At 41.8% G+C, this 20,040-nt stretch overlaps 1 protein-coding gene across 1 annotated transcript in view; it reads right to left on the reverse strand.

Moving 5' to 3' along the window:
* Positions 1 to 536: 536 nt before the first annotated feature.
* The window catches only part of RASGRP3 (RAS guanyl releasing protein 3 (calcium and DAG-regulated)), a 30,191-nt gene continuing 10,687 nt past the window's right edge, over positions 537 to 20,040 (reverse strand). Inside the window, exons 9-16 of the mRNA XM_010194311.1 lie at positions 15,921 to 15,998; positions 11,985 to 12,101; positions 9,603 to 9,718; positions 8,657 to 8,804; positions 5,181 to 5,217; positions 2,617 to 2,742; positions 1,082 to 1,446; positions 537 to 578 (exon numbers count right to left, since the gene is read on the reverse strand). Coding sequence (XP_010192613.1) covers positions 570 to 578; positions 1,082 to 1,446; positions 2,617 to 2,742; positions 5,181 to 5,217; positions 8,657 to 8,804; positions 9,603 to 9,718; positions 11,985 to 12,101; positions 15,921 to 15,998 — 996 coding nt within the window. The 3' untranslated portion in view covers positions 537 to 569. The remainder of the gene's footprint in view (positions 579 to 1,081; positions 1,447 to 2,616; positions 2,743 to 5,180; positions 5,218 to 8,656; positions 8,805 to 9,602; positions 9,719 to 11,984; positions 12,102 to 15,920; positions 15,999 to 20,040) is intronic.

Here is a 20,040-nt window from a genome sequence, read left to right on the forward strand (position 1 = left end):
TGGGACCATTGTGCTCAACACCAATATGCTCACTGTAGCAATGTAAACACGGCCAAAATTCAAAACCCCAGGTGTGCAAAGGATTTCAGCATAGACGACTTTGTGAAAGGTTTTTGTTTGAGATTTAATCAACATGCACACCTACTTCTTTCCTTAAAACATCATTATGAGCCTCTGGAAAAGGAGCGTTATTGAACAAACTTAGATGGCTTGGCTTCTGTCCTCACCATTGTTGTTGCTGGCAGACATACCAAAATGATGCAGTATATTTAAAGGAGGCCAAATATATCCTCACTGGCTTGTAGATGAAGTTTCCACAAAAGTCATACAAGAGAAAACACTGAGTGCAGAGATCTGTTCTGCTGTGTCCATGCAATGTTCATCCAAATGCCTTACTCGTGAGAAAATAAATAGTGCTTTGTAACACCTTTCAGCTAAGAAAACAGGTTGGCTTTAAAAGTACGAGGTACAGGATAACTTCTCATGGCCAGATGCGGTCTGTGACAGTCCATCCACGCTTGCTGTGTTACAGTTGTCATCTGCATTTTTCTGTGCTGCAGGGTGAGCAATCAGCTATCCTGGAACCAAAAGAAAATAGGCACTTACATGCTAGCAAAGATGGTCAATAAAAGCATGAGATTTTTGGAAGTATAAAATTTATGAGTGATAGCAACAAAATTCAGACCAGTATCCTGCCCTAGCCGGGACTGGTATCAGAAGTCTAGTTCTTGTGAATTTAACATGGAGCCCTGAACCATGTGTTGCAAGGGTAAGACAGCACAGAATTTGTTCCAATATCTACCAGGCTATTTTAATGATTTTCAAAAATAAAAGTGCCCAACTTCTAAAAGCACATACTGACACCAAGAGCCAAACCCCCAATTATGGTGTTACAGTAACTGCACACTGCAGTGTAGAAAATAGGTTTCTATGGATGACTTGGCATTCTCCTGAAAGTAACTCTTGTGCAAGAAGCAATAGCAAATTTGAATGAAAAATCATCCTGAAATTCATAAAACAATCTTATGAGACCTCAGACTTTAGCAGAGTTTAAACTGTCTTGACTTCTTCTGTAACTCACCTCAGATTCTTGTCTTTCTGGGAGGGTTTCTATTCCGTTGTGATCCTGTATGTGTTGTGGGGCCTCGGCTTCTAGCTCCATATCAGCCGGCACATTGGGCTTTTCGTTCTCCCACTTTGCAAAGCCTTTGTTCTTCCCAGCTTTGCCATGGAACTTGGACTTCATTTTGGGGAAGGTATGGGAACCTGAATCATTCCAGCCTGGCTCGTGCCACAGGGGTTCTGTCTGTGTTGCTTGGCTGGTGGTTGCCCTCTGCAACCGCACCGAAATTTTCCGCGAAGAGCCAGTGACGAGGGTGATTGCTCTGCCATCAAGGTCCTGGTGTTCTGCAGCAACACTGGGAAATTCAAACACTTCATCTTGGACTGAAAGAGAAGGTGGAATTGTTTATTTTAAATATTCTACTTAAAAATCTTTACAGAAAGATAATCATAGAATCCCAGGTTGAAAGGGACCACAAGGACCATCTAGTCCAACCTCTCAAGGTAAAAGTATAGTTTAAATGAGATGAGTCAGCAACCTGTCAGGCTGACTCTTAAAACTGACCAATGCAGGGGAATTTGCTACTTCCCCTGGGAGATTATTCCAATGTCTGATCTCATGGTAAAACAATTTCTCATGGAGTTCAATCGGATTCTTCCCCAGAAGAAACAACTTGTGCCTATTACCGCTTATCTTCTCCATGTGACTCCTTGTGAAAAGGGAGTCTCCATCTTCTTGGTAGCCACCCTTTATGTGCTGGTACACAGTAATAAGGTCCCCCCCTAAGCCTTCTCTTCCCAAGGCTGAAGAAACACAGTTTTCTCATTCTTTTTTCATACGGCAGGTCTTCCAGTCCTCTGGTCATCCTCGTGGCCCTTCTCTGGACCCTTTCCAACCTCTTTGCTTCCTTTTTGTATAACTTAAGCCTGGGGCAGGGGGGAGGTAACCCCCTCTATGACACAGTGGTATAATTAGCAGTATCCATATGCTGCTTAAAAACTGATTCTGGCCTTGTGTGCGTGCACATTTCCTTCTCCCTCCATCTGCACACTCAGGGGCTAAGGCAGAGCTAGAATTGTACCTTATGTCTCCCTACCCTAACTGGCTTATAAGGAGAAGTACAAATTCATTAACTAATTTTATTTCACAGAATGTTAGGAGTTGGAAGGGACCTCTGAAGATCACCCTGTCCAACCCCCCTGCCAGAGGAGAATCACCTAGACTAGGTCACACAGGAACACCTCCAGGTGGATTTTGAATGTCTCCAGAGAAGGAGACTCCACAGCCTCTCTGGGCAGCCTGGTCCAGATTTCTTTTCAGCTGGGATAGGGGCATTGGTATAGAGAACAGTAAGCCCCAGGAAGGAGACTATGGCCATCGCTGCAGAAAGGGAGGTTGTAATCCAAATGCTGAACACGAGCTACAGTGCAGTGGAAAGTATATGTGCTCCTCTGTGCATTCATACAAAGGAAAAATTAAACATGGCAGCAAGAATGCTGGCTGTTAAAGAGGATTCCAGAAATGTTTTAAAATAGGAACAAAAGTGCTCTCACCTGGAGGCAGAGATGGACTGCTCGGCAGAGAGCCGTGGTTGCTGCCTACTGAGGTTCCTCTGGAAAATTTCCTGCATGCCAGCACAAGTAGGTCTCTGCATTGCTTATGACAGTTGGCACCACAATCTGTAAAGAAAGGAACTGTCAAGTCACCAACTGGAAAGCCACAACTATCTGGTAATCCCTCATGGCTGGGCAGACAGATACCAGGAGGGAATTTGCAAGAACAAATACTTTGGCAGAAGGTGAGATGGGAGTTACAGAAATGGATCATTTGGCATGAAGGGCATTACAAAAAATGGATCATTTTCATGGCTGCTGTTAATAAAAATCTGGCAGCAGAACAGAAAAGGGGGATGATGTTTTCATCAGAAATTAGTCTCAAGGAAGAGACCCAGAATTATTGGTATGATCCTGTGCATACTGTGCATAAAGCTTCTGCTCCATGGTGTGAGTCTCCCAAAAAGTTTGTGGTTTTGTTTTTGGTTTTTTTTCCACTAGACCCAGAAGAGCCCATTATAGTAAACACACATGGTCAGAAGACACTGGAGGGTCCATACTCTGAACCTCTGGAAGGACAGCTGGAGGTCAGTATGTTAAAACTAGTCTAAGTAGCTCGACAAGCAACATCAGCACAGAGTAAGCTCTGTGGACACGTATCACATGCCTGGATGAAACGGGCTGAGTGCCTGCACACCCAGCCTCTGCTGAACTTTGCATCTCACTACAGATGCACTCATCACTAGGTACATTTACCCGAAGTGTGACCACAGTATGGATTTTATCTGCAAGAAAGGGCCAAAGAGTGGAAGATGTGTGCCCTAAATACAGGCTCTCTCTCCTCTGTGTCCCTTGTCCTTGTTTGGAAATATCCATCTCCCTTGTTTCTCTGTTGCTGCCCCATGACCTAACATTATGTTCTAGGTGAGCTATTGCCAAAGTATTGTGTTTGTAACTCTCTGCTAAAAGAACCATTCAGCTCAGCAGCTCTAGCATGATGGGTGAGAGTTCTGGTTTCTCCCGTCACCTTGTTCATATGACTAATGCAGAAGTACCTCCTCAGCTGTGGTTTCGTCTGCCCTAAAGGTAATACCACCCCCCCCACCCAATACAATAAAGATCTCTCTTGGCCATAGAAGGACCTCTTTCACCTCTTGCAGGCCACACAGTCTGGCTCTATCTCATTATTTCCCATGCTGCTGGGGTAAGCAGCAGACCTGACCAGAGAAACCCCCTCCCTCCCCCTGCTAGGACAGTGTCAGAAGATGGCAGCTCTGTGCTCAGAGGCAGAAATCAACCAGAATGGGTGCAGTGCCCCGGTGATGATGCCATGCAGAGCAGCTGGCAGCTGCTGCAGCAAAGGGCAGGCACTGTTACACTTGTTGACCATTTTAAGATCTGAGTGAGCAACTCTGCTCTCTTACTCTCATGGTCCGTTACCTATAATTTTCGCTCCACAGAACCACTTTTGCTCTGTCTCTGCTGAACCACTGTTACAAGCAATGATGCAGGACAGAGCTCAGCTTTCAGATCTCAAATTGAGTTTACAGGGCTGCTGTGACAAAGCCTGCCTTCCCTCATCCTTCCAGTGAACTAGTACTTTTCATAGCTTCTCAAATGACAACAATCAGGAGCAGCTGAATTACATATTTTGGTTCAGCCATGGGCATTTACCTCACCCCTCTCTGAGGCAGAGATGTTAATGAGTGGAGAGGGAGACAGGGTATATCCTAAAAACCAATCCTGCCAATTTTTCACCTTCCCCTGGGAGCCAGTGTAAGACTAGGGGAAAAGAGTGCATATAAACACAACTATGAAGCCCCAGTGTGAGTGTTCCTTGTGAACAACTGAAATGCAACTACAGCTGTGAAAAGCAGAGTGCCCTTCAGCCAGAGTTGGGCTGCTTGAGAAATAAATAGGTCCAGGTCTTCAAAGCCAATGAGGACCACTACATTCTTGGTCTGACCTGCTTAATATGGTGCACGTACTGGATAAGCAATTAAACATTTTATGAAAGCAACAGAGAGGGCTGTAAGAGCTCTAGGATATTTTTGAAGTTGAATGTCTGCAGAAGATCTTGCAATGAGATCTGCTGGGCAGTCTAGGAATCAAATATTTCTCTATTTCTAGTTCAGCCACTATTGCATTGCAAGGCCCATGAGGCTTCTCTACAGGCATGCGGATGTACATGACAGCACTGCCAGCAGACCTTTTCCTGACCCCAAGCCTTAGGAGATACATTTCAGGATGTCTTGGTGTTAGGATGAGGACACTTGGTCTTCCAAGACACAAGGTCTTTGCTCGTAGAAAGTGACACCTCATGGAGTCAGGGGCTGTTCTGGACCTTCAGCTCAGAGAACATTTATGTTCCCACTGGGTGCTATGTCCCCTAATGCAGTGAGACTCCATAGCGTACCAGCAGCCACTGTACTGTACGGACAGTACCTAGCATAGAAGCAAAATTTGGAAGAACTGATACAATTTTAGTAAAAAAAACACAATTTACATACTTGTGCTAAACCCCACCACCTATAGCTTGAAAAATCCATGCAATATTTATTTACCTTTGCATTTGTAGCCTTGTTTGATTATACCCCAGAGCTGCAAAGAAAGACAAAAGAACATCAAGGAATCAGAAAAGAAAGCCGGAAGGAAAACAAGGTCACAATGAGGAAGTACCAATGGCTACAAAAGCACAAACAGGATACAACTGCTCTTAACACCCTTCCTGTTAGGCAGACCTCCCCCTCTAATTGTGATAAGACTTGTGTGGCTTCCCCCTTACTTCTACTACAGTGGGATTATCAGAGAAGTAGAGACACAGATGACATTTGCTTCCAGGAACGGGTGAAAAATTGCCATCATATCAAGCTGACTGAACGCAGCAGAGCACATTCTGCTTCTAGACACACTTAATGGTATCTGCGGGGGAATTTCCAGCGTACATCCACTCTCCAGATACATGAATAAAACCCAGACGATTGAGACACGGCAGGAGAAAACACTACTGGGGATAAAAATTAGGTTCTAAACTGGTCCGCAGCACACCTAGCCATAGCAATCTGATTTGTCCACCTGACCTTTTTCATTAAAAAAACGTTGAAGACTGAAACCGGCAGAAAAGCCACTAAATTCCATCTTGGCCTCCTCCCAGAAGCTGGCCTTGATAAAGTACATAACAACCAAGTGCTAAACTTCTGGGAAACTTTCACTGCAACTTGAGCAGAATTGCTTGGAAGTAGGAAAATTCCCTAGCAAATTGTTATCTCTACACTCAGAAGCACTGTATCTACAGCATTATAAAAACCAGCATTTTCACTCCAAGAGGCAGAGAGAGGAAGAGGCAGTTTTTCTAGCTCTAGCATGAAAGGAAAAAGTGACTCCAGTGTTTATTCATCCTGAACTAATTCGAGACATGACCAGGGAGGGTGACCATAATCAGGCAGCTGAAATGGGACATGGTTCCTCATCATATTTATAAAAATCCATTCGTAGTGTGCAGGATCACACCATATGATCATTAAAGAAATGTTAAAAAGGAAGAGCTGGAGAACATTCAGAATACAAAGGAAAGAGTAAAATAAACAGAATACGAAGAATCTGGGTGAAAAAGTCCCACACACTGCACAAAAGGAAAAATGGGCCTTGGAGAAAGCGAAATAGATTAGGCAAGGTGGAAGAATGGTAGATAAATGAACAGAAGAGACAACAGTAGAAGAAGGGTCCATGGAAAGCCTGTTGCTTGTTTTTTCCTGCTAACGCTGTATATATGCACAGTGAATGCAGTTGCTGTGGTCAGACAGTGACAATGGAGTCCCCAACCCCTCTGGAAGAGCAGCAAGGATTTTTTTTCCCAGGTCTTTTTTGCCAGGATCACTGTAAGAGTCATGGATTGTTATTTCTTTCATTTAAGCTCTAATCTGTTCCCACTGCAGAGCTTTCTCCTCACCTTCTTAGCTCTGAATCTTCCTCCTACTCAAATTTGGCACCAGTGTTGTGGTTACACACAGCCGTGAAAGCTTAGCCAAAGCGCCATGTCACAAATTCTGACCTAAAGCTTTGAATCTGTCTGACACAGCTTTGCTGCAGAGCTGGCCTGAGCCAGCTCCAAGGTAAGAGGATCTGTGCAAATTCAGATTATAAAGCTCAGCGGGATGGCTGGTTGCCTACCCTGCCACGCGCTGCAACTCAAGCTGTGGGACAGAACTGCGGCTGGCCATGGGCCTATCAGTCTCATGCTGCTTAACAGCATTAGGTTTCAGCTTGACCTTTAATGTTCATGCCATTTTAATCACGTATTTTATTGAATACTCTGTGCATTGCACTGTCAGATCAATTCATCCTGCTGCTCTGTCAGCGCACATTATTTTGACTGTGAATCAGTGTGTCAGTTTGAAATTAGGTTTCCACCCATGGATGAGCAGTGCTGAAATGCAGAACAAATACGCAGTGGATTTTGCAGTTGGTTCCTGTCCTATCAGCTCAGCTCATCCACAGGACAATGCCAATGACTTCATGAGTTGACAGGAAAAATGACCTTATTTCCACTTCCTGTACAACCTCTTACTCATTTGTATTCCTGCACTGGATGTAATCAGGGAGACGTGAAAAAGGCAACAATGGCCAATTAGCAAATTGATATAGGCAAAAATATGTGGTGGAGTGGACATTGCAGGGCAGTCCTTGGGCCTTGCTCTGCTATGGAAGCCTTCCAAACATGAACTGAATGTCACGAACGCAGTGACGTCTTCCTGAGGCTGCAGGCAGCCCAAAACAAGGGGCTCAGGGCAGTGACCACCCCTGCCCCATCAGTCTGCTGGAGCTGTCAGCTTGGGAGTCTACCAGCATGCTCCTGAAGCAGCACTGGCCCCATCGCCTCCGAGGTTTTTGCAATTCTAGTGGAAATAGGTGGAATTCCTTCTTCCCCGTGGCCTTGATCAGTGGTTGTGATAAGGACCCTGAGCATCTGAACAAGAACAACTCATTGCAAAAGAGGTGAGCGGAAGATAGGAGCACGCACAAGAGCAGGGACATCAGAGATGGTCTGAAAGGAGGCACGTTTTTGAACTTAGAAGTGCTCTTACTGTTTCTTTCAACCATGAAGAAGTATTACTTAGTGGAGAAGATCACATAATACAAGCTAGAGATTTTGCTGCTGATAACAGAGGCAGATCTGGTCTGGAAAGCACGGATGATGGTCTGAGTTTACACCCTGAACGCAGCCCACACATAAGCAGAGGACATGGCCCTCTGCCCTTACTGCTTTAGCTGTCTAGATGTGGACATTTGATTTCAGTGGAGTGTGTGCATTAAAGTAACTTTTAAATCATAGTAATTCCTTTTTCTTTACTAGGTTTGAAGTGGAAAAGTTGGAGGAGGCAACAGAACCAATAATTTCCCAGCTATATGCAGAGCACTCTAATAATTGGCATCTGGTAAGTTATGGCTGAGAGAAAAAACAAATTTTAAAAAACCCAACAAATAATTTTTAAAAATTCTTATTGTATAGAACTGCTAGGAGGACTTTTGATTTCTTGACCCAATTAGAAGATCTGTTAATTCAGTAGAGAAAGGATTAAAGCTGTTATGGCCGTTTAGAGAATTATGAACATAGCTAAGTTGCCATGTGCAATTTCCTGAGAAAGAACAGCTTTTGCTTCATTTACATCCTCTGTTCCAGACACTCATTTTCCATTGAGCTTGTTTACATGGGAAATCAAGCCAAATTAAAGAACTCAAGATAAACCCAGTAAAGCCATTCATATAGTCTCTAATATCCTTTAGCTAACATAATTTTATTAACATAATTTTATTACCCCCCCGCAACAGTAATTCCTACAAATGCCAGTACTCAGGAACAACTAAAACAAAACTGGATAGCACAGTTACAACATAAGTAAATGTTTTGTGCCTCTGAATGCAATGAGATATTTGACCAAGAGACTTTAGGAATGCATGGAGCCAGTTTCACCCTGTCTACATTTAAGGGTTAAAAAGAAAAAAATCATTTAAGGTAAACCGTTATTAAAAACATACTTACAAATCCTGCACAGTGCTCACAGAAAGTTGGTTTAAGATAGGTCATCTCCTGAAAGTTATGAATAAACCCTGGTCCCATTTTACACTGGAACTGTGATTTAGCTCTCAGAAAGTAAGCCATCATTTCTTCTTTGCTTATAAGACCATCTCTGTTAGGGGGGGAAAAAAAAAAAGGTAGAGTAGATCCATCACTGCTCATGTCATTGAAAAATTCAGAATTTTCTCACTCTAAAAAGCATACAGCACATAAAAGGACATACTTTGAAAGAGCTGCAACAGTCCTGGCAGAAAAAAAAACACCCACCCCTTAGAGCCTCTGTAGTTCTTATCCTTCATTAGACAGCAAACACTGACCTTGGTTTCTGTGTTCATGGTACCAGAGCACAGACCAGGCCACCAAATGAAGAATCTTGACTTACTGCTCACACAGACCAAGTGGTCATGCCCATGGCTGACCACCAGCCTTGACAGGCAAAGAGATTCTGGAAAACATGAATTATCAAGCTCAACTGGCTAGGAAATATATATTATATATACCTCCTGGAATATTTGTCACCCTCTGTCTGCTACATATACTCATTTCCCCTGTCCTGTACACAACTTATTTGTTTCCTCAGTCTGATGCCTGGTCTGGACGCAGCATCTCCACTGTAATTTGACAGTACTCTAAGGGTATTGACTCAGTCCCAGCAGATAAGCTATTACAGAAATTATTTTTAAAGTACCGGGTAAAGCAGGACTCCAGTCTTGGTGGGCTTATAGAACCAACTACAGCATATGAAGTTAAATGAGAACAGAATTCAGCCTTCAGTGATCTTTGGTTCCTCAAGTGAGATGTCTGACACAAGAAGCTTGGGAGACACTGGTTCTTCAATATTTGGTTTTTATGAGTTTTTAAATTGAGGAAAAGAAAAAAAAAAACCACACAAAGAAATCTCCAAACTTACTGGTCTTTGTCCAGCACACAGAAAGAGTCCAAAAAGGGGAAGTTGGCAGCTATACTTTCAAAGTCTTTCTGAGAAATATAGCCATCGTGGTCATGATCGTAGTTCCTAAAGACAGACTGGGAAAATATATAAAAAAAATTATTGTCCTAATATCTAGCCTATACTGAATCTATACCAGCTCTTCAACCTTATAAATACACGTAACTTAATGTTCAACATTAATATGATGCTCTGCTGCCTTCTTTTATTCCTTTTATTCCTACTTGGTTCATCACTATGCATATTTATTGGACTGTAGGGGAGAAAAAAGGCTATTTTTTAAAGAAAAATTGGCCTCACTGTTTATCTAGTGATGGTCCTCCACACCTTGACATAATTATTCTTGCTTTATTTCTCTTCTTTATTGGAATTGTCACTAAACTTCTGCCCCATGTGATATACTCCCTTTGCTTCATTAAGTATGTTCTTTAATCACAAAAAAAGAATTAAAACAAAAACAATGCAAGAGCTGCTTTCCCATGAGTACTTCCGATGTTCTTGGCTTCAGTTCTCTTTTAGCTGGTCTGCTCTGCCACAGCGTTGCTTCAGTCTGATCTGTTCACTAATGCTTTGATATCCAGATCAGGACCATTTGGTATCTAACAACAACTCCCTCCCACCAACCCAACCCAGATCACCACTAAGTGAAAACAGACATAGCATCAAACTTAAAAGGTTGCATAAAGTGACAGAAGCCCTCCTTACCTGCTAAGGAATCACTATATTGTCTCACTGATTGCAGAGATGTTTAAGGGGCATTAAAGCTACACATGACACTGACGGGAAAAATATTTATGTCAAAGTCAACATGACTATCTGACAGAATCATATCAAAGCACAAACTGTCTCATTAGATTAAGATTTGGTTGACAAAGACAAGAATTGAATATACTGAAACCTCTGAAAGGTGTTTGCACTGTCCTTATTTTTAACCAGAGTGTGATGAAGCCAGTTTCTAAGCATCTATCAAATGACCTGAAACCGATCACTGGCAGCCCTCAAAAACACATCGTCAAGAAGGAATCCATATGCAAACCCAAGTAGTATTCAACACTTCTAGTAATAAAAAAAAACCCCAAACCAACACATTAAAATGCAACTCGAAGCAGCTAGTAAATGACAGATTGGCAAAACAAAGACAGTCGTACAGAGTGGTGTGGGCTTCTTGGTAAACTGTATCCATAACAGCCCCAAACCATGTTTTAATCCTGTGAAACTCAAGATCATACGTGCTGAACCAGGCCGAAATTGTGGAATAGGGGACTGCATCTTCTCCACCCTCAGGAACAAGAACAACTCCCCACTCAGCAGATTCTGGAAAGATTAAGGAGTTGTGACAGACTTCCTATTTAAACAAGCTATCAAAGAGAGTTTTGGATGTGGAGTAATTTTTATCAACACATATGGTACTGACAAAAGCAATACAGGAACAGCACGTGCAGTTCTGGCATCTCACATCAAGAGAAAAATGAAACTTTTGCTAAAAAAAGAGCACGTACAAAAAGTAAACCACAAGATATGTTTGAAGTCTGAAGACTTTGTTTAAATTATCTTAACAACATAACCCAAATTAATGTCCTGTAACACAGACAAGGTCAGAATTTAATAGTTCCTCCCAGACTTAGTTATTAATTTGTAAGAAGCAGAAGGAAATCTTGCTTCATCATCTACAACACATTCCTGGTTCCTCTGCATGCTGCTCACATCAATGAAAGTCCCTCACACACCAGCACAACAGGGCTCTGTCTCTCCAAAGGAACCTGGCAGGGTTTGGTTTGTTTGCATTACCCAATGCGTCACCTTCCAAACTGAAGCTGGAAGATCCCAACTATAATTATTCATGACCTCATGCCTACATTTTCAAGTGATACCAAGACAGTGCTACCTTTACCACATGTGGTATGCTCTGGACAGTCAAATGACAGCAAGTTGAAAACCAGAAACAGGGTCTCCGGAAACTTTCTCTGGACCTAGTAATGCGTGAGTCCTTGTTTTTGAGTATTTTTATTTCCAGACATAAACTAGGTAGCTAGAGCTGCAAAAACTCAGCTTTGCTCATTCAATTTATATTTGCTTATCAAACCTATTGAACAGCAGCCAGGCTTTGGATGCTCCTGAAAGTTTGCTCCTTTGCATCCAGAAACCCGCTTACTAATCCCACCGCTGACTGCAGGAATAAGATAAATATTTTTGAAAGTATCAGTAAAAGCACACATTTTTTTTATTGGGGTCTGAAATTCATCCCAACCATAACAATCTCTTGAAAAGCTTGAAATTAATTATAGTGATGGCAACGTCAAAGCTATTGTTCTCTTCAGCCAAATTATTCTTCGAAATACTTACGTCCACCAGCTTTCGTATGTGCTTGTTAATGACTGTAGGGTCAGGTTTTGGTACCACTCCAGATGCCCACTCCAGTGGCACTACTGGCTTGTTAGGGGTTGTTGGGGAGGTAGGCTGCTGAAAGATGGATCAGAACACAAAGATTTTCAAGTCTGAATGACAAAGTTTATTTTCCTGTTAAAAGAAGCGCTGTACATCAGAGCTACAACCACAAACTACTGGAGTCTCTGTGCTGTGAAAATGCATTTAGCACAATGTCAGGCAAGGTGTTGCAATGAGACTCAGAGAAAGTGGGGAGGAAGAGGGGTCTCTGGACACAGTGGGCACCAGAAATAAGTAAGCCCAAACCCATGCTTTTCTCTTTCCCGATACAGCCCTCGAGGAACTTATCACCACAATGCAGCTTGGCCCTAGCTCCCAGCTGGAGGAACCGTGCTCAGGAGCCACGTGAGGGGCTCTGATGGCCTGAGTAAGTTAAGTGCTCTGTGAGGCACCAAGAAGAGACCATGATGCAGATGTGAGGGCAGAATTGTGCTCAGCAATCCCACAGCTTTCCAGCTGAGCTGTGCCAGGATGCACAGCTTAATTTATCGAGGCAGCCTGAGCAGCAGAGCTAACCTTTGACTTGCTCTGCAGATAACACCAGCCAGTCTATTTTATTTTGCAAACAGCTCAGTCTTGTCAAAACGGTAGCTGACAGCTCACTTGATGCACAGAGCACGCAACCCAATTTCCTCCACACCACTATGGTGCTTTGGGAGAAGCTCTGGCATGCAGCTCACCTTGTTCAAGTAGAAAATATAGGACAAATTTAAACTTAGTTTCAGGTAAGGCTTCAAAAATCACCAGTTAGCATGAAAAATGCTGCAAGGCATACTGGCCTTCTCCTGCATCTGCCACTGGACACCTAGAAGGTGAACCAGTGTCAAGGAGAAAAAATTCAGCATGCCTTATAATAGAAGGAAGATAAACCACAGCCTCAGAAGGTTTCTGTACTAGCTGATGAGCAAGAAATCTGAGTCTGGTGTCTTGCTTTAAATTGGTGTGAGTTGAGAGGGAAATAATTAAGCCATGTAAAAATGTTACAGTTACTATTGTGTATAAGGTATTGGGATGAAATGGTCACAAGGTCATACTGTGTTTGGTAAGAAAAAAAAGAGAAAGATGTGTTAGGGGGTTGCTTTATTAATTTGGCTTTTCCTTATTCAATTGCCAGAACAGCTTTATCAGTTCCTCAATGGCTCTTGACTCATCACACAAATCTGCACAAGTAAGTTTTGGAAGAAACAATCCCTCTATCCACAGAATTCAGTATCGACAAGAAATACTATGAACTTGGACATCCAGCTCTAAATGTCAAAAGCATTTACAGAATGTTTGAATCCTAAAATTAATCTCACCACAGTGATGGACCAACAGCCTGGCAAGTGGTTTTGCTCTAAAATATGCAGAAGTGCAGCAGTCTTTTAAAGATTACATGTTTCATGATAACACGCAACATGCCAGTGTTGTGGTATTCTTACAGCTATGGTTAGAGAAGAAATTTGAAATGCGCCTTATTTAAAAAAAAATCCTAGTCTAAAGAGACTCAAAGCATCAGTATCAAAGCATCAGAGTGGTGCCGGAGTAGCAAATCCTCACAGTGAGCTTTTAACTCGAGTGCACAATAGCAGAAAAAGACTGAAGCCACTGGAGCATCTCTCTTTTTTCTGGGCTGTTTCATTTGAAGCCTCATTCAATTTTTATGTTTTTTGACAAGTTGCAATGAAAACTTTATGTTACTGTCCACTAGCCAAAGAGAAGTGTTGGTTCCTCCTATTTCAGTCATAGACTTGTATGAACAACCATAATTTTATTTATATATTTGAAATGCATGCTATGAGGAAAGGTACTAACCAGTGTCCAGAGACTAACTAGCTGAATTTATTGAATGTTCAGAAATACTGTATCTGGTCATGCTGTTTGTGATTCAGCCTGCATCTCCTGCCTGTTTCACTGGCACAGGGGTAATGGTAGCATAGACTGAAAAAGCATTTTCAGGTGGATGCAAACACCTGCATATTTTGGCATTGAAATAAATTCTACTCAAAAGCAACAAAATGAATGTAAGTGTGTCTTTAGTGGCATAACTGTACCAGGCAGAGTTGCCTTCTAGCCAATAGCTGTACTAGTACCAACAAGAAGATAACTAATGCTCACGAAAAAGAAGAAAGTGTGACAAAGAGATGCTATACTACAACTGGCGGTCCGTCTTCAGTATTTTTTTTAGGCTGCTACACTGTCTGAAGAGTCTCTTCCCGGTTTAACAGAATGAAAGCCTTGCTCAAGTCCCCATTGACACCAGGTTCATATGCCAACTGATCAGCTCCACTTCTGCCTCAAAAATGACTGCTGCAGCGTGAGGCACTTCCTCTGCAATGCACCCGCATGGGAGTTGTACCAGTACAACAATAAATAAATCAAGAAGCAGTTGGAATGATATAACTACACTGTCACATTGCCTTTGACAAATTTTTCCACATACAAAAGCTCTACAGATTCTTTCCCCTCTAGAGTATCTTGTGTGCTTTGGCAGTCTGTCAAAGAGAAGTAAACTTCAAATAGTCTGGCTTGTGTCGATTCAGCTGTAGCTTTCTGCCCATCAGGGTGCTACAACAGCTCAATGCCACTGGTTATTCACTGATCATCATGCAGAAGTCTCCTACAATTTCTGGGTGTTGTTGAAGTTCACAGCACTGTTTATATTGCTTTTGTCCTTCTTAAAGCACAGGCTGGAGATCAAAGCAGCAACACGGTAATTTTCTTCATTTACAGTAGTGGCCCACTGGTCCTTCCCCAACATAGAGCTGTAATAATTCAACTTTGCTGGCAGTAATGGAAGGATGAGGGAGTCAGAATTACTGCAATGAACGGGAACTGTTGTGGTCAAATCTCATCCAGCAAGGACTGGAGACTGGGTGATGAAATTCCAGGTGTTCCAACTGAGTTAGTGTTGACTATGGAAATATTCAATAACATTCCCCATTGAAAGCACACATACATAGTCCCCAAACTGGTCTCTAAGACTGACAAACTATCTTAAAACCCAGAGAAGCTCTATACTTGGAAATTAAAGAGGTTTTCTTCTTTATTTGCTTTTAAGAATATTTCAAAACCATTAAAAAATAATGCAATGAATCACCCCAGGCTACTGGACTCTGCTCTCACATGCTGCTAAGCACTTACACCCACACTTATTTTCTGCTGACTTGAGAGGGATCAGCCTGAGAGCATCACGTGCTTGATATGATAGGTAATAGGGGTGCTAATGTGCTGCTGAGATGCTCAGGGGGAAGAGGAGTCCCTAAACTCTGGCAACAGAAGAGATAGTAATACTTCAGATGAAAAGTCATTTAGTAATTAGGAGATTTATCTGTATCCTCAGACTTGCAAAGCATAATTAAAAAATGCATCAGTGCAACATTATCTTTAGTTGCACAAACTAAAAAACGAAAATCTATTCTGAGGTGTTTAAACAGTGCTTGAGAGACCAAGATACAGTCAATTCTGCATATTACCTAAAATGAATCTTTGAACTCACTGTCGTTTTTTATAACAGCACCAGCATCCAGAAGATGAAGTAAGGGTCACACAATAAATAATTGATATAAACTGATGAAGGATATCTTCACATAAAGTAGAACTATGTTTTTCCAGGACTTACAGAGGTTTTGTTGAAAAGTAATTAGCAATGAAGTCCAGCACGTTTCACTATTTACTGCTCCTATTATGCACTAAAGCCTACAAATAGTGACTGTTTTTACTATGCAAGCATGCACACTAAAAGGCTTTATGTGGATATGAATAAGAAAATTCATTAACTGTCATTTAAAAATGTAATCAATTGCATGCAGACAGAATAAGCAATATGTGAAAACGCAGTAGAAGATGACCTACAGATTTGGAGTTCCTTGGTTCCAGCACCAGCGAGAGCTTGTAGATATCATCCTCAGTGTGATACAGGTCCAGGGACAGCTATGTGTAAGAAAGAAGGAAAAACAGTAATATTATTAGACTGGATGGGATATGACAGACTTGTAATGAGAGATAAACCTCCCACTGAAGCTAAACAAAAAGTTTTGCTACTTGGTGTGTCAGGATACACGAAGCGAAGCTGCTTGCAGCTGCTGGGAAAGCAGCTTTTCACAGAGCCAATGTTACCCATGTTACTCATGCTGGTGAGCACACACTGCTGCTTACACCTGTACCGATCTGAGCAGGCACTGTGCTCAAGGGCTGTCACATTCCCCATCCCAACACGTTGAGTGAGAGCGGCTGTGCACCAACCTTCTCCAAGAGGGACGTTGCCACTGAAGACCACCCTTATGCACAACACTTTCTTTAGAAGCTCAGTGGTTGTGACAAAGTAAATTTCTCGTCACTTGGAGTGATGAAGGAAAAAGGTAATCAATACTGTGGCTAATGTTTTGCAATAAGAGGAAACAACATTGCATGTTTTCTGGGATCAGACCCCTACATTGAATGGCTTTTGAGTAATTGACATTATTTGAAGTTATCATCTACCTTGCAAATCCCCAATTAAGCTAAGATTGAGTTAAAAGGATGTTTCCCAGCAAGCAGATAGAATTACTGCTGACTAAATGACTGTGACAGAAGGTTATTTTTAAAGGACCTGAAGTGCTGAATTAGTAACAAGCAGGACCAGTGACACTGTACTGCAGAACGATCTCTAGGCACCACCTTCTTTTAGGCAGTATCTTGTGCAATGAGTAAGACAGGAGTTGTGCCCCTTCCCAAGACAGGCAGACATCCCAGGGCAAACACACAGCTTTAGAGATGTCTGGGTATTGCATTATTCATTTTTCCTAGCTGTATCACTGCACTGATTTTTGCGCTTTGTAATTTGGTTACAAGCACCAATGAAAGCCTGAGCATCCTGCAGGTTCCTTGACCCAGCCGGGATGCTGCTGTCACAGAGGAATGTAAGGACCTGTCCTAAAGATAACGTAGATCCAGTAACTGCTGTGACAAATATAATTCATGTACTTAGTTATTCAGTGACTGTATTCTTAGGTTCCTTGGTGGTGTAAAATAAGCAGAACTCAGTTGGAGCAGGTACAATGTAAGTGCACAGTGGACAAGGTATTTTCTAGTACAGAAGTTTCGAATAACAGCAAAAAAATATACAAGCATGATGATGACTATGCAGTTGTATAAGCTCTCATTTTATATTTTATTTGCAGTTTTCCTCTGACAGACAAAGTGTAATCGGAGTTTTCCTTTATAGCAAGTGGCGGTTTCCATTCTAATCTGACTTTTATTGCTGTCCAATTTTTCCAAGCAATCTGGGGGGGGGAGGTGAGGGAAATGAGGAGGGTGGAGGAGGGATCAGAAGGGCAGGGCTTTTTTCTTTTGTAAGTGGAATGTACTGAACATAAGTTAGGGAGACTGACTTTCAACTTGATTGTTTAGATATTTCTCATTCACTTCACTAGACTGTACAAATGACTGGGACTTTCCAGTCATTTGCATATAGTCTCAGAACAAGCTAGATAAAAAGTTGTTAGGATGTAAAAATAGTGGGGGGAAAAAAGGTGGCACCAAGTAAGTTCTAATGCAGTTAGTATAAATACACTGTAGACTAGTTGAGAGACTGAGATCCTCTTCCAGTCCACAGACAGTGATGAAACATTTACCCCAAAGCCTTTTATTCATGTTGTGAAATAAAAACAATGTGGAAGTACTGCACCGCAGGTAAGGAGATCCCTTAAGCATCCTTACCAAATATAAGTTTTCTAACGATGAAAATGTCATCAGACGATTATTCCTCTCACATTTACTTCTCTTGCCTATATAACTCGGTATCATTTACACATGACAAGGGAAGACTTGGACCACTGGATCTTTCCATCAACTTCTGCAGTCTCCTATGCCAGTAAGCCTGGCATTTGTCTCACTGCTCTCCATACAACAAATCTTTTTCCTTTTTGCGGCATTTTAACTTCCATGCAAAATACTGGCTTATTTCAGCTACTTGTTCAAAGCTCTCAATTCTGTGAGCTAGCAGATGATTTTTTATGGTGACAATAAGATTGGGGGGGGGGGAACAGACTTCTAAGTTTGTGTGCAGACATTTAAGGCAAGAGAGTGCCCAATCTTCCAGAATGGTGGTCATTCACCAGCTACCAGTGAAGTCAGAGAGATTTAAGTTCTCTTGTTCCCCATTCACCCTTTAGGTCTATATGCACAACAGCACCTGAAAAATGCCCATGAGAACCTTGACCAGGTGGCCTGAAGTTTACCATCAAGCCCTTGCCCCAGCTTTTAAGCCAGCTTTCACTTCATGGCTCTTAACACAGTCTCCTCAGATGTCACCATTTCCAAAACACTTGAAAGGTATCAGCTCCCCCAGACTTGATAGCCATCCACCACTGAGGGCAAGAAAGACCAGGGCTAATTCCCACCTGCCCACTCAGTCCATGAAATACCCATTTTATCTTTTTGTGCAAGTTCCTGGAGTAGCAAACCAGCACCCTGTGATTTACCTGTGGAGCAAGCAGAGGCCAGGCTGTTAGCACTTGCTAAGTGTGGTGTAAATGGCAATGCTGCCAAGGATGGAGGCCAGCCAAGACATTTACACATTGCTTATTGCAACAAAACACCTACTGAAAGCCTGCCTGGGTAGAAGTGGCTTAATGGGAAAAAAGCAGAAGCGAACAAACAGTTGGGTCAGCTGTTTCATGCGCAAGTAAAAAGCACTCTACACATTTATACACATTTACTAGTTTTGAAAGGGAGTTTTTCTAAGTAAGTTAAAGATGAGAAAAAATTTTACAGTTTACATTAGAGAGGGATGACCTCACAATAAATGGAATAATTATTTCTATAGGCTATGAAAACTGAGGCTGACTTTGGTAGCAAGGGAGGCTAAATCTGCTAAAAGACCATTTGCACATAGCAAGGTCAAGTATTTTTAGTCAGTCCTTGTCAGCTTTGGGCTGCAATCCTAGCTTCCTTCTCCTCTTTCTCTGACCCCAGCCTAAAATTTAAAACTTCCTTATTAACAAAAAGGTTGACAAAAACTTTTCACCCACTATATAAGTTCATTATGACTGTTTAAGAGACCACCATAAAAAAAAAGTACTGTAATGTATTTATATGTACGGATAAGAACAAAACCTACATACTGGAAGAAAAGGGAATATTCGTAATATTATGAGATGTACCAAAATTCAGGTCCAGGAACCTTTTGTAGAAATTTGTTTTTGTCCTTTTCAGGAGTCACCATCTTAAATCAAAACTCCCATGCTATCAAACCTACTTGACTCACAACTACACTTCCAGTGGCTGCTATGAAGATGGAATTACCCTCAAAAGGTTGTAGGATACCTATAGCTGTCTATGTAGGATACCCATGGCTGTCTCCATCATTACTGAAAGATACCACTATGGAATCTTGCTAACAGGTTAAAAGGAGCACAAGTTGATATTAACCCATGATCAGGTCTGGAACCAACATTGCAACATGCAGCTTTATTTATTTACAATTAGATCGGCTCCACTGTAACCAAAATCAACACAGTTATATTAGGAATTAATAGATCAAAGCATTGTAAGTGATAAAGTACTTGTCACATACTCAGTTACTTCTCCTGGTCAATGATATATACTGAATGAAATATTATGTAGACATAAATAAAATCCATATAAACTAACAAAACAAGGAAAATATTTAAAAAGAAAGCAAACATAAAAACAGGTAAAATACATAAACTCAGGTTGATACAATGATGGGAATGAAGCTGAAAGGTCTTAGAAAAAATTGAAGCTTTCTGCTCCTCTTGGAAAGCAGGCTGTCAGCCAAAAGAGAGAAGAGCTAATGAAAATGTCAGCAGTAGTTCAGCTTTGATGTCTCACTTCACATTGACTAACTTCTCCCCTTTTGGGCTCAGTTTCTAATTGCTCAGTTCTCTAAAATCTGAGGTTCCACTTCCCCCTACTCACAGCCAAGCTTACAAGAAACGATGAACTTTCAGAAATGAGCAGGGAGGGAAAG

Source organism: Mesitornis unicolor, unplaced genomic scaffold, assembly GCF_000695765.1.
Source record: "Mesitornis unicolor isolate BGI_N332 unplaced genomic scaffold, ASM69576v1 scaffold8491, whole genome shotgun sequence".
In the NCBI taxonomy this organism is placed as follows: domain Eukaryota; kingdom Metazoa; phylum Chordata; class Aves; order Mesitornithiformes; family Mesitornithidae; genus Mesitornis; species Mesitornis unicolor.